This window comes from Stegostoma tigrinum, chromosome 1, assembly GCF_030684315.1.
Source record: "Stegostoma tigrinum isolate sSteTig4 chromosome 1, sSteTig4.hap1, whole genome shotgun sequence".
Lineage (NCBI taxonomy): Eukaryota > Metazoa > Chordata > Chondrichthyes > Orectolobiformes > Stegostomatidae > Stegostoma > Stegostoma tigrinum.
The window spans coordinates 75,886,677-75,900,776 of NC_081354.1; the positions used below are offsets into that span (position 1 = coordinate 75,886,677).

General features: G+C 40.1%; 1 protein-coding gene across 2 annotated transcripts in view; it reads left to right on the forward strand.

Moving 5' to 3' along the window:
- LOC125452177 (AF4/FMR2 family member 1-like) overlaps window positions 1-14,100 on the forward strand; it is a 156,736-nt gene that overhangs the window by 121,361 nt on the left and 21,275 nt on the right. For both annotated transcript variants that reach the window (XM_048530269.2, XM_048530261.2), the window contains exons 9-11: window positions 578-615; window positions 4,342-4,498; window positions 6,154-7,356. In XM_048530269.2, the coding sequence (XP_048386226.1) occupies window positions 578-615; window positions 4,342-4,498; window positions 6,154-7,356 (1,398 nt within the window). The remainder of the gene's footprint in view (window positions 1-577; window positions 616-4,341; window positions 4,499-6,153; window positions 7,357-14,100) is intronic.

Consider the following 14,100-nt stretch of genomic DNA (forward strand, 5'->3'; position numbering starts at 1 on the left):
AGGTCTTCCTCCATCAATGCCTCCCTCAGAGTAGTCTGAGTGCTCTAAGGAGGGGTCGCTAGACCCAAAACATTTAACTCCGATTTCTTTCACAGATGCTGCCAGATCTTCTGAGCTTTCCCAACCATTTCCGTTTCTGTGCCCAGGCTCTGGTTACTGAGTTAGCTGGAGACCTGTAGTGTTGTTCAAGATAGCACCAATATCATGGACTCAGTTTATATTCTGGCTAAAATACACTTGGGATCTACCTCTCAATTATAGTACTTTATAAACTGTCTGTCTGTCTCTCTCACACACACACACACACACACACACACACACACACACACACACACACACACACACACACACACACAGTCCCTATGTATAATTTTCTACATTATTTTTTGCACTCTTTGTTCGAAAAATCTGAAAACGGAGTTGTTTTAATGATATCTAAATAGTTTGGATTGCATACACGATGTAATCTTTCTTAAGATGTAACAGACTGGTTTTCTTCCCTTTTCACCCCTTCTCCCCCTCATGCCCACTATTACTTCCCTTTTCCCACCTCTCCTCCCCTACATCTCAAATATAGGTCTTGGACAAGCCAGTGCCTATTTCTGCCCCTAAAAGGTACATTATTTTCATTTCAAATTGGTATTTGTTTTGATTTTTGCCTGTTCAAATCAATGACCTAAGACATACTGCAAATGAAGCCTTCCTTTCCTGTACATTTTTACAGTAAGAAGTAAATCTTATCAAATCCTGATCTGACTCCACACACCAAGTTTTTCAAGCAGAAATTCATCAGGTGATAATTGGAGGTGGAACTGTGCCATATGTCTTCCTCCTCTCTCTTTCCCAGAGCAGTTGTACTGCTTTAGCAGCTACCCAGCTGATACCAGTTTGTTTTCTTGGGCCAAACAAGTGAAAATACCTATGAATATTTTTACATCTTGAAGACCAAAATGGTAACATTAGAACAAATGATGAACTAAACAAAGAAATCAGGTCCACCAAGCTTAAAGCTTCACAAGATTCACAACAGCCCTCACCACCCGTAGCAATGTGGAGCTTTTTCTTTCAAACAAAGCAGCAACCAATTTGCGGCAAGTGGGACAGTGGAGCAGTGTAGCATGAAAATCTGGAATGTGGGTCTCCACCCACCTTTTGGTGAATGAATTTGTCCTTGTTCAGTGATGGTGGGAAACCAGGGAATTCCAGACCAGTTAACTTGACATCTGTGGTGGGGAATGTTGGAGCCTATAATCAAGGATATCTCTTTTTGAAAAGAATCGGTTAATCAGGGAGACTGACAAAGGTGGTAGAGAGATTTAAGTAAATGGAACATGTTTATGTGGATTTCCAGAAGGCTTTTGATAAAGTTCCACAGAAAAGATTGTTGTCTAAGGTGGACACCCATGGAATTGAGGGCATATTACTGACAAGGATAGGAATTAGGGTGTTGGAAAAATGGACAAGTACTCAAATTGGCAGGATATGGCTGGTCTTCTCCTTTTAGGATTGTCTCTTGGGGTCTCAGTTATTCATAATATTCACTAACTTTTCATTCCATGATCCAAGTTGTTAAATATCCAAATTTGCTGATAAGCCAAAATTGGGCAGCATTGTGTCGAGAGTGTTAACGACAGCATGAAGTTACAACAGGGTGTTGATAGATTAGGTGAATGGGCAAAGCTGTGGAAGATGTATTTTAGTATAAGCAAGAATGAAGTTACCATTTTGGACCAAAAAAGAATAAATCAGGATATTTTGCTTAAGAAGGTACAAAGTTAAATATAGTGGATATCCAGTGAGATTTGAAGGTTTAGGTGCTTAGCCCTGTTAAAAGAAATTAAAGCCACAAACATGTACAGAAAATAGTGAAGAAGTCTAATGGAATGCTGATCTTTATATCTAAGGGGCTGGAGTATAATGATGCAGATGTTATGCTATAGTTATACACACCCTTGGTTGGACCCCACTTAAGAGCACTGTCGGCAGAGTTGAGCACCATACCTTGGTAAGGATGTTTTGGTCCTCGAGGGAGTTCCACACAGTTTTACTTGGTTTGTACCTAGACTTCAGTGGTTAAGTTATGAAGAGAAATTAGACCAATTTAGCCTTAACCATCTAAATTTTAGAAAATAAAGGACTGATCTAATGGAGGTTTTCAGGATATTAACAGCGAAACACAGTGTAGATAAAGATAAATTATTTCCACTGTGAAATTTCTAGAACTAGGGGCATAGTCTAAGAATTAGGGCCAGGCCATTCTGGAGATGTATCACGTAAGAGGAGTGAAGGTTCAGAACTGTCTTCCTCAAATGGCAGCTAATTCAGTTGTTAAAATTAAATCCTCGGTAGACTAATTTTTATTAAGCAAGGGTATCAAGGGATATGGCCCCAGGACAGGCATATAGAGTTAGGCCACAGATTACCATAATCTTAGTGAATGGCAGAACTGGCTCGAGGGGCTGAATGACCTACTCTTGATCCTTTGTGCCAATGATTGATTGACTTCTGTTTTGTGTTATTCAGTATTCCACTTGTACAAGAGCATAATGATGCATTTTTCTCTAAATTGAATTTTTTTGGCAATGCGACCCAACACCTTTGTTCCATTCTCAGTTGGTGATACTAGTCATGAACCTTGAGAGAACTAGATACTGTAACACCAAGATCCTCAATTAACTTCAGTTCTATACCAGTGAGGGAGTTGACCCTGCATATGTGCTAAACACTACTTTTATCCAAATTAAACGTTGCTATGCAAATGTAGGTCCTTAACATCACAAGATGCCTCAGCAGCGATTTATTCCCAATTTCACAATTTTTATTTCCAGAAACGGTGTAAAATGTCTCCGAAAATTCCTACTCAATGCAGGAGACCATAGAGCATATTTTCCCTATGATTGAAGTTATACAAGTCAATAGGCTTATTCTGAGAGATAATACGAACTGCCGATGACAGAATCTGTGATAGCAAGGTGTGGAGCTGGATGAACACAGCAGGCCAGGCAGCATCAAAGGAGCAGGAAAGCTGACATTAGCATCTGGACCCTTTCTTCTGAAGGAGGGTCCAGACCTGAAATGTCAGCTTTCCCGCTCTTCTGATGTTGCCTGGCCTGCTGTGTTCATCCAGCTCCACAACTTGTTATCAATGGGCTTATACTTCCTTTTACTGAAATATCACTTTTTTTGAAAATTGGAACTATTTGAGCATTTCTTAAATCCAAGTGAACAATCCCAGACAATATAGATCTGGTAAAGATGCAAGCAAAGCAAGTATTTCATCTCTCCCCTAATAAGTAGGCATGTGCAAGAAAAAGCACTTATTTTGAGCCTCTGAATCTGATCAAAGATCCTCAACATTTTTTTCGTTACAAATTTCATACTAACAGTGCAGTTCATTGCTAATTATTCAATGTTGCCCACCAGAATGTATACTGATGTAAGGGAATTCATTTCAGACTTGTGCAGTAGTCTGTGATGTCATTCGTATTGTCCTGGGCAACCCTTCACCAGCTCTCTGCAATTGTACATAGTCCCCAACTGCTGACAAAGCTTGAAAAAAGTTTATACCATATGAAAGTTTTGACACTATTCAAGCCAAAACTCAGATCACTTCCTTTGCAATATTAATAATACTGACATGTTCCATGTCAGAACATAGCATTCTAATTGTGGAGTTACTAATCTTGATGCTTGGCACAGTGAACTAGCCAGATCAAGCGCAGCACTGTTCAACCAAAGACATTGTTATGGATGGGCTATCCCTGAATTGTAGTCAGTTACCAGAAATGATCTCCATTCGAAACATTTGTCATAAGGTGTGACTTTTTTTTTAAACTTATGCGTGTCATTTTAGATTTTATGACGGTTGCATTATCATTGAAGCAGCCTTGAACTGGGCAAATAGAAAGCAAACATTGACTTGTACACATTTTCTTTTGTGTTCAGATCTCTGTTTCAGCATGTGTGTCGAGATTGTGAATCCAGTTCAGTTTCTGCTCTCAGCTGGCACATTAACTGGAGGGCTAAATTTTGCCTTCATGTCTGTAGCTAATGTGGTACCCCCAAGATTTATTTGAACCACAATGTTATTTTCATAATCAATTGATTAAAAATAAATATTTTTAATTAACTAAAGCAAATTAATTCATATCTAAGACTAATTAAAATTATAAATTGGCAAAATTAACAAATGGAAATTGCTTTATGTAATTAAAGTTATTTAATGTACTTTACACTAATTGTGAACATGATTGCTAAGGGAAACTACATTTTAAAAATTGTTTAATTATTCCACATAACGATTACTGCATTGAATAACCTTAATATCTTGTTATTCCACAGAGCTGCTTTGCATTCTCAGAGTGATGAAACAATATCAAGACATTCCAATGGTGGATTAAATAATTTGACTGAATCTGAGAATTCTTCTGGCTCTGATTCAGAAACTGAGAGTAGCTCCAGTGACAGTGAAGGAACATCAAGGGCTCCAACTCCTGAGGTATGCATTAAAGTAAAAGTTGAAAAACAACATTTAGACTTTGAGTGTATATTGTTTTCTCCATACCAAATTTTATTATGAGTGACTGCAAGAAGGTAAGACTTTAAAGTATAACTCATTGTTGAACGCATTACCTGCCCTGAACCATAACAGTTTGATTCAGAAGTAGAAATTTTGCATCTTGGCAACTGAAATTGAATTGCTACACTAGAATCAGTTACAGTAGCTGGGTACAGATGCCAGAATAGAATGTGATCCCCTAATTTGCAGAATATAGAATTTTATTTCTGATGCTTAATTTTCAGAATTCAACTTTGCATCTCACCTTTATAATTTATTTTTAATTTTAAATTGGATGCTGTTTCATGCGGTATACTATCAGTTATTTTGCTTGATTTTGTATGCAAGCAGTTGTCTTTTTACATCCAAGAGCATCAGTCTTCGAAGTGAAGACTAACCTTTCCAAAGAGTGGTAACTGTGTTTTTGGAACGTGAGAATATGCAGATGGTTTGAAATAGAGCGCTTTGTGCTGATTGAATTGTTCAGTTAGCTCGTGGCTGTGTGTGTTCTAACTCCATTTTCTCACCTTGGTTCCATAAGCTTCAACGCCCACGCACAGCAAAATAGTACCTGACTTTGTGAAATAAGAATGATGTTTAAATGATGGGTATTGTTGGCAAATAAAGGTCATCATTATGGCCAAGATCCTATATTATCTATGTGGAAGCTTCACTGTTAAGACTCAAATGATGTTCAGATGTTCTGATTTTTTTTTCATACTTTTAAACTTGTTTGCAAGATATCTTTAAGAGGATCTTTTAATTATTTTAAGTATCACCAAGTTAAAAAGTTAAAGAAGCTAAGAATGATTCATTTGTTCTGGCTCTGTTTTCACTGTGTTTCTGGTTCATTTTTGGAATTTCTTTTTTTAAATGCATAAGCATGCTTGATTTTTATATCTTTGTTTTAAATCCATTCTATCAAGGCAGCTAAGATTTGTGACTTAAAAATGGCTGTAACAAATTAAACCCCATAGGACAGGCCTTTGCTGATGCAAATATCTGATAGTACATAAATAATAAAATAGTATTGGTTTTGAAAGCTTGTTCTAAGGTTTCCTTGCTTACTACAATTATTAAGTGGTGACTGAAGCTGCAACTAGTGCCCTAAAGTTCCAAAAGTTCTAGTATATTTATAGTAGAAAACAGGAGCAGTATGATTAATCTGGTAAGCTTCAATAAGTAGGGCATTGCTCACACTTTTTGCACTGCTTCCCATCGTTGTCTTAAATGCCGTAGAGAGTATTTTCTCTTTTTACTACTTAAAAATGTATTTTCTTCCCACAGCCAATTGTGTCGTCTTAAGAAATCACATAATGTATGCCCAACAGAGTGACATTCCAATTTCTCATTCCCTAATCCATTACCTTCCTTTTGGAAACGGGCACTTGTGGGCAGTCCACCAGCTGCAGCCTGTATTTGCTTTGAGGTTCTGGTACAACATGAGATGTGAAAGTGCTAAATTAATTTTTCAAAATTTGTAATTGTCCCTATGTGAACAGGAGCCTTAGTGTTTCTTCTAATAGCTGTAGGTGTTAGTCATGCATATTGCACTTTATTTATTTGCATTGTTTGTCTTGTCAATTGTTTTGTAGCCTGATCCTTCACCAGCAAATAAATGGCAACTTAATAATTGGATAAATCCGGGCCAGCCTGCAATGTCTTCTGACAGTCACAGTGAGTTAATGAATGGGCACAATTTTCAAGACAGCCTGACATCTGAAGCAAAGGAGGGCCAAGATTGTACTGGTTCTAGCGGAGAGAAAACTGCACAAGAAATACCTTGGAACAAAAGCGAGTGGCAGAACTCCGCGCCTCTACATGATGGCAGCACTCAGCGGCATGCTGCTGGTGAAAACCGACCTAGCAAATCCGTTAAAACTCTTGCACCTGAAGCAAACCAAGAAATTAAAGCTGAAAATGAACCTTGCACATACGGTGATAAAGACCAAACTTCCACAGGACAGGCCAAAGTAAAAATAAAAGATGGGCAGCGGTTGAATGAGAAAAGGCAGTCCGACTCTTCAGCCAAGGTTTTGTCTGAAAAGAAAAAGCACAAGGGTCCCGGTGAGAATCTTTCCAAATCTAAGCAGGTAATAAATAGAGACTGTTTGCCCACAGATCAAGGTTCCAGTAAAGGTGAGCCACCTTCACGTTGTAGTCTGCTTCCTGCAGCCCTTGAACCTCAGAAGCAGGAACGTAATGAAAATGGAGCTAATATCAGTAAACCAGCCAGGGAGGAAAGCAGGACTGACCACCCTAAGTGCATTGCTGAGGTCAGGAACACACACAAGTCTAACGTTAACAAATCTGTCACTAAAGCCAAAGAGGTAAACAGGACTACTTTGCTCCATCCTGCACATGAGGTTAGGGAGGAAGTGCAGACTAGCATCGAGAAACCTGACTGCCAGCTTCGGGAGGAAACCTACGCCAATATTAATAAACCCGCTGGTAAGAGCAAAGAAGCAAACAGCAGCAGTACCAGCAAAGCCATTACAAAGGAAAACAGGACTAAACTGAGTAAGCCAGCCAACCAGGTAAATGACAGCATTCTCTCGGATCATGTTTTGCCTGTCAGGGATGTCGAGGGTTTGCAGTCATCAACAAAAGAGAATAAAGTTCGCTGTTCACTCATGGTAAAAATCGATTTAAGTTTGTTGTCAAGAATCCCATCATTGCTCACTAAAGATGGCCATCAATCCAGGAACTGTATTATGGAATGTACTGGCCAGAAACTTCAGGAACAAGTGAAGAAGAGCAAAGAAAGTTCATCCAACAAGATCAAGAGAAAGCACACGGTGAGTTGCTTTTCTTTCCTTGCTCTTCCCTTTTTAGCCCCCAGCAACAAACTGCCAATTCACATACACTCTTCACCCAGACATGATCAGCTGATAAACTATTGGCAAAAGACATTTGTGGCAGGAGAGCGCAAGTAGCTTTGCCATTATTGCTGAAAGGATTTTCGTGTTGCTATCTAATGTCCATGTGGTTTTAATGGCCTTATTTATCCTCCAATTTTCGTACAAATTTGGTGTGACATTTTTCTCACAAGCCTTCTGAATTTGATTGCAACACTGAAGTTGACCCAAAACAGTTTGCCTTAGCGCTGCAGTGGAGTCAGCTTCAGGGCTATCTCTTGTTATGAAATGTAAGGTTGGAGGGCAGGGAGTAACCTCCGGCTGCTATGGTGTTTCTTTACAACAATAAGAAATGATTAGTCTGGGCCCCTCAGAGTCTTCAAAGAAGAAACAAATGGGTGAAATGCACTTTATCCAATACCACAGTGGTAGGGTTTGTACTGAAAGCACAACATTTCTAATATAAGGCAGTGTGCCTATAGACATCTGATTTCTTTGGTTTGCTGTGTTTTCATCGATGTCAGAGCTGTGATTTCCACTTCACCTTCAGCTTTGCAAATTTAAATTTTATTGCCTAATTCTTATGATGTATAATTTTCTGATCGGCAATAGATCTTGGCCCCAAACAAAAGGAAATAAGTGAGAACCAGAGAGGTTGTGGCCATTGTGTTAAGCATTGTACTCGTGGCACCCTGAATTCAGAGGAAAAGCACTTTTACGTTTTCTTGTCTTTTGTTGCAAAATACAGAGAATTCTCACTTTGCAATACTGGAATGAGGTCACGCCTTTGATTTCTGTGTAGAGTGAACCCAAATTGTGTTTACTCTGTTGTGAAGCCTTAGAGGTTTCGTGGCTCAAGGAACCCAATGCGTGTTACAAATGTTTATGTAATTTTATAGGGAGCATTTATGTGAATATTAGGAGTATTTTCTATATGTTCTCTGCCACATCACTTATTTTCTACAACTGAATGAAGCTTTAAGTTGTCTATTTTTTCCATCACATTTTGCATGAATTGCACATTTTTTGAGCTCGACCTACATGAATCCACATCCAAACACTGACTTTTTGATCAAGAGAAAATCTTGGGTCCTGCCAACTGCTTAAAATGGGAAGGATAAATTTAAGATGTTTTATTAGATGCACTGCAGTAGATCCATCAAGAAAATATCACTCGTGTTCCAAAGGCATTGCCAAAATCAGTGAAAGTAGCCCAATACTTACTGCCTCTTTTGCTAATGCTCAAGTGTCCAGTATTGGTGGGAGTAAGCCCAGAAGTGGCTTAGAATTACATTTTGGTTCGATTATATATAGAATAATTAGGACACAAGCCATTTGGTGCAGAGCAATTCCATCTATCCCATTATCCCCCTCTGTCCCTAGTGCCCTCCAATTTATTACTCTTGACTGTCCATCCACTTTCACTTTTTTCGGAAATAGTTCCTTGTATTTGCTGCCATCATCCACATGGCAGAATGTTCCAGGTTATAAGGCCTTACTCACTGTTTTTATTGGACAGCCAACTAATGGGAGCAGCTTTTCTTTTGCCTGCCCTTTCTAAACCACTCCATCTCCAATACCTGCATCAAATCTCCCTTCACCCTCTTGAACAACCCCATCTTCTCTCATCTAAGAAGGTTGATTTATAGCAACAATCCCTAGAGCCATTCCAAATAAGAATCTTTGGCACCCAATCAGGGATCCTTGTCATACTTCCTAAACTGGCAACCACGACTGGATGCACTGTTCTTTTTTTGGTCTCTTAGCCAAAGCTTCATAAAAGTTTAACATTACATTGCTGCTTTTGTACTCGTTGCCTCCTTGTGAAGCCCACAATTCCATTTGTCAGGGTCCAAGATTCCAGAGGAGCCTCATAAGCCCTTTGTCCCTGCACACATTTTTTAGAATTGTGCTATTGAGTCTAGATTGCCTGTCCCTGTCCCTTCTGCCAAAAAACAATATATCACATTACTTTCTGTAAGAAAAAAATTTATTGGTCACTTGTCTGCTCAACTACTAGCCTACCTTCTGTCCTGTTGCAGTTTGGTATTGTCTTCACAGTCAGTCCTCCCAGTTTGCTGTGGAAAGTATTGAAGTTTTACTCAGTATTCCAAAATTCAAGCCATTAATTTATGCAAAAAAGTGCAGGTCCTAGCACTGACCATTGGGCACACAATGGTGTGGCCTAGTCTGAAAACTAGCAATTTACCATGGCTGCCTGCTTCCTATCCTAAAGCTTTTTTTTTATTCTAGCTGATGCTGATCCTCCTATTGAAAAGTCTCAAATTTGTTAACAACTTTGTGGTACTTTGTCAAATGCTTTCTTAAAATCAACATAGACAGCATCCATTGCTTTCCATTTATTAAACCTTTGTTGCTTCAGCAAAATGTTCGATTGGATTAATCAAGTGTGACCTTTCTTTTCGAAACTGGTGCTAATTTTCAATTCAAGCCACTATGCCTCGTGATTTGCTGTTTATGAATTATTACATTTCACCAGTGATAAACAATGTGCCTCTAATACCTCCTGAGGTAACAGTGTCCCATTTGTTGCTGCCCAAATCTCTGCACTACCTGTATCTCTCAAGTTGCTCGTCAGTTTTCACGTCACCATTTCCTGTACTAGCTTCACTCCTGATAGCATCCTAAATCTTGTAATCGTGACAGTGCTGGAAGTACGTGGGAGGAATCAGCAGCTACATCCACTTATTTCGACTTTTGTGTAGCAAGACTAAAAATCCTGTCCTCCTTTTCCTGCATGTGGCTACTTGTTTGATGTCTATCATTTAGCTATTATACAGAGGTGTGCACTTTATACTGTTTTATATTATTCTGAAATTTAGGAATTATACATTCATGCATTTCCATACATTCCATACATGTGCCACATCACTCACTACTGCACAACAATCCAGACATTGAAATAGCAGAGAGTGTGCCTGCCACAAACTCAAACCTGAGAAATACATTTCAAGAAGCTCCAGCATTTCTGGGCATCATGACATAAAACTAATGGAATTGTCTTGAATGTTAAAGTTAATGAATTGTTACATGTTCTAGTTCCTTTAAGTTTTTGAATACATTTCTGGTTGAAAATGCTTTCTGTTGGGGAAAAACTGACTTTTTAAATAAAAGTCCAGAATGTCAATTGATCAGAACAGAGTTTTATAGGACAGAAACATCAAGCCGGTGATATCCCTTTGACAGTGTTGTGCAGTTCATCTCCCTCTTGTGCTCCTGACAGAAAGACCCAAAAAGTTGTTTCTTCTTGGGTGTGGAGATAGTAGGAACTACAGACGCTGGAGAATCTGAGATAACAAGGTGTAGAGCCGGATGAACACAGCAGGCCAAGCAGCATCTTAAGGTGTAGGAAAGCTGACGTTTCGGGTCCAGACCCTTCAGAAATGGAGGAGGGGAAGGGATTCTGAAATAAATAGGGAGAGAGGGGGAGGTGGATGGAAAATGAATAGAGGCGAAGATAGGTGGAGAGGAGACAGACAAGTCAAGGAGGTGGGGATGGAGCCAGTAAAGGTGAGTGTAGGTAGGGAGTAAGGGACAGAGAAGAAATGCTTTCTGAAACAAAAAGCTTGTTAAATGGAGAAGTATCTCAGATACATCATGTGAAAGGGTGGTCAAAACAGATTCAACAGGGATATATAAATACACCCAAACGCTTCCAAGAAGATGTAGAGCTGGATGATCGCAACAGGCTAAGCAGCATCAGAGGAGCAGGAAAGCTGACGTTTCGGGTCTAGATGCTTCTTCAACCTATCCCCTCCCCAAGTCTCCATCTACACTCGCCTTTACTGGCTCCAACCTGTCCTCCTTGACCTGGCTGCCTCCTCTCTACCTATTGTTTCCTTTATCCATCTTCTATCTGCCTCCCACTTCCTGTCTATTTATTTCAGAATCCCCTTCCCCTTCCCCCTCACCCTCCCCCATTTTTGAAGGAGGGTCTGGACCCGAAACATCACTTTTTCTGCACCTCTGATGCTGCTTGGCCTACTGTGTTCATCCAGCTCTGCAGCTTCTTGGAAGTGCTTGGGTGTATTTATATATCCCTGTTGAATCTGTTTTGACCACCCTTTCACATGATGTATCCGAGATTATCTCAATTAACAAGCTTTTTGTTTTAGAAAAAAATTCTTCTCTTTCCCTTCCCATTCCTCAGCTTTGACACTGAACTATGGACAGACACTTTGGATTATTTGAACTAAAGCTTGGTCAGAGTGCTAGGGCTCATTGGGAGAGAGGGGGAGAGGGAGAGGGAGAGGTGAAGGAAACGCTACCACAGAGCTTAGGGACCAAATGGTAATGGTGAGGTCAAGACAGGGTGTGCAAGATTCGAAGGAATGCAGTGTTCTTGGAGTCTGCGGACAGAAGGAATTGGAATACCAGAATGGGAGTTTTAAAATCTTTGTTACACCAAGCGCTGATTAAGGCCAGCACTTTCAGACAAAATGGTTGAGTGGACCGTGTTGTGGCTTATAATAAGGCACCAAAGTTCTGAATCCATTTGGATTTATGCGAGCCTGGCCAGGAGATCACTGCAGTGCTCCCCTGGAGCCAAAAAAGCATGGTTGGAAATTTTTAATAGCAGATATACAAAGACTGGTAGTGTAACGGCGGTAAGAACAAGAGATGTTTATGATGGAGAGGATTTGGGGTTGAAATCTAGTTTAACAGATGGCAGTGGAGTAGAGCTGCTGAGCCCAAGGCTTATCCTTTTCTTTTCCCTCTCCTTTATTTATTTTACTTGCCTCTTGTTGAAGAGCTCAGTTCCTGTGAAGACATTAGCAGCAGCAATCTGCTCAGGGTGGGCATCAGTGGAGAAAAGATGGCATGGAGGAGTGATGACTTTCAGTCCGGTGGCATGGGGAAGGGATGTCACGCCTGGCCACTGCGCCCATGGCCTATGACTGAGCACTTAATAGGAAAGACTGCTATGTTGAACACTTTTTTTTTCCCCTCTACGGCTTTATTCTTCTGTCTCTTTGCATTCTGTGTTTTGGTTTATTTTTCTCTGTTTAAAACGGTGCCAAAGCGTGGTGATGCTGAACAACACTTTTTTCATTGTATTTTGTAACCAATAATTAAATAAATCAAATCATTGGCTGACTGGAATGCCAGGGTTTTGGGAACTTGGTTGAGCCTGAGGCAGTAGCTGGAGTGGGAGATAAATTCCATGCCCTAGCCACTAATTCTAGGGCAAGAATGCAGACAGTGGCTGTAGTCTGCCTAATGCTTAATTGGAAGAAAATTCTGGTTCAATGTAGATGGTGAAGCCAGCAGCCGTGTTAGCAGTTTTAAAGAGTTGCAGTAATATGCAAGTGCTAATCATGATTTTAATCTCATAGGGAAAATGAAGCGGTGAACTATAATGGTATTACTTCATAATTGACTTAAATCAGTCCAAAACCAAACTTTAAACATAACTAATTGAGCTGGTGGTCAACATTTCTGTGGAATTTAAGCTCATATATTTTGACTTTTTCCTAATCAGTTGTGCGATGAGATGAAATTTAGAAATGAAAGCAGTAATCCCCTCCACTGCAACTGCATTGACCTCCTTTCTCCCAAGTATTATGAAGAGTTTTGTAATTCCCTGCAGGCAGGGACTCAGCAAAATTGAGATGACCTTCTGGCTGTAGGTGCTCCACAGGTGGATATTTTTAAGCAGCCTGTTCAGACAGGTTATGGCACGCCTCTGGAGCAGGTGGAGACTTGAACTTGGCCGTCCCAGTCTGCTGTGCCACAAGAGCCACACTCGTATGAAGGTTAAGTATGCTTGGGCCATAGTTGGGAAACTGGATTGCCTCCTTATGGGTTAATCTATTTGATTGAATGTCCCGCCCCACCAGGGCCTCACAGCTGGAGAAACCGAGTACACTTCACATGGCTTGCGTTTTATCTTTGCTGAGGCCTATCACAGTTCCTGCAGTGCACCATGCTCTGGGCGACGGGTACTTCCTCCGCTGATTCAAAAAGCTTAGGGTAAGACTCCCTCATTGACTATGAAACTGTTTGCTGAAGGAGGGCTGTATTTCTTGATGAGTTTTCCAACGTAGAAGCAGTAATGTACTGATGAAATCCTGTCCCTAGCATTAACCAAATTTGCTGTTGGAAATTTGGCATCCCTTTGGCAAGCATTGTCAAATTTTAGTTCAACATGTTGCTGTCTCTTGGGAAGTCCTAAAGAAGGGACGTTTTAAAAAACTGAAGCAAATAAAAGAAAATATTATTCTTCAAGATTAAGCGAATCGGCTAGCCGTACAAGAATTCATTCTCCTTTTGCAGTTGCTTCTCTCTGTTTTGGATTTTCCGAGAGAGATTTACGTTGCTCTGATTGGCATGGAGAGTGTGAGAAGGGAAAGAGGAGAAGAAGCACGATGGTGTAATTTTCCATTTCTGGAGAGACGTTCCATTCAGATCATGTGGTGCAGACTCTAGCTTTGCAGTGAGGAGGCAGTCATATTTGCCCGAGCTCTCAGATTCCAGCCTTGCAATTCGCTGAGATGTTGTCACGTGCTGCCACATTCAAACTACCAAGCTGCTCTCCTGTGTCACGTTGGAGATTTTTCACTGTTATAATTGTTGAGATGGAAAATAATTCTTAGAATGAAATTTGTCTTGAAATTGACAATAATTTAGTTGCCTTCCTTTTTTGTTTACTGCAAAATTATC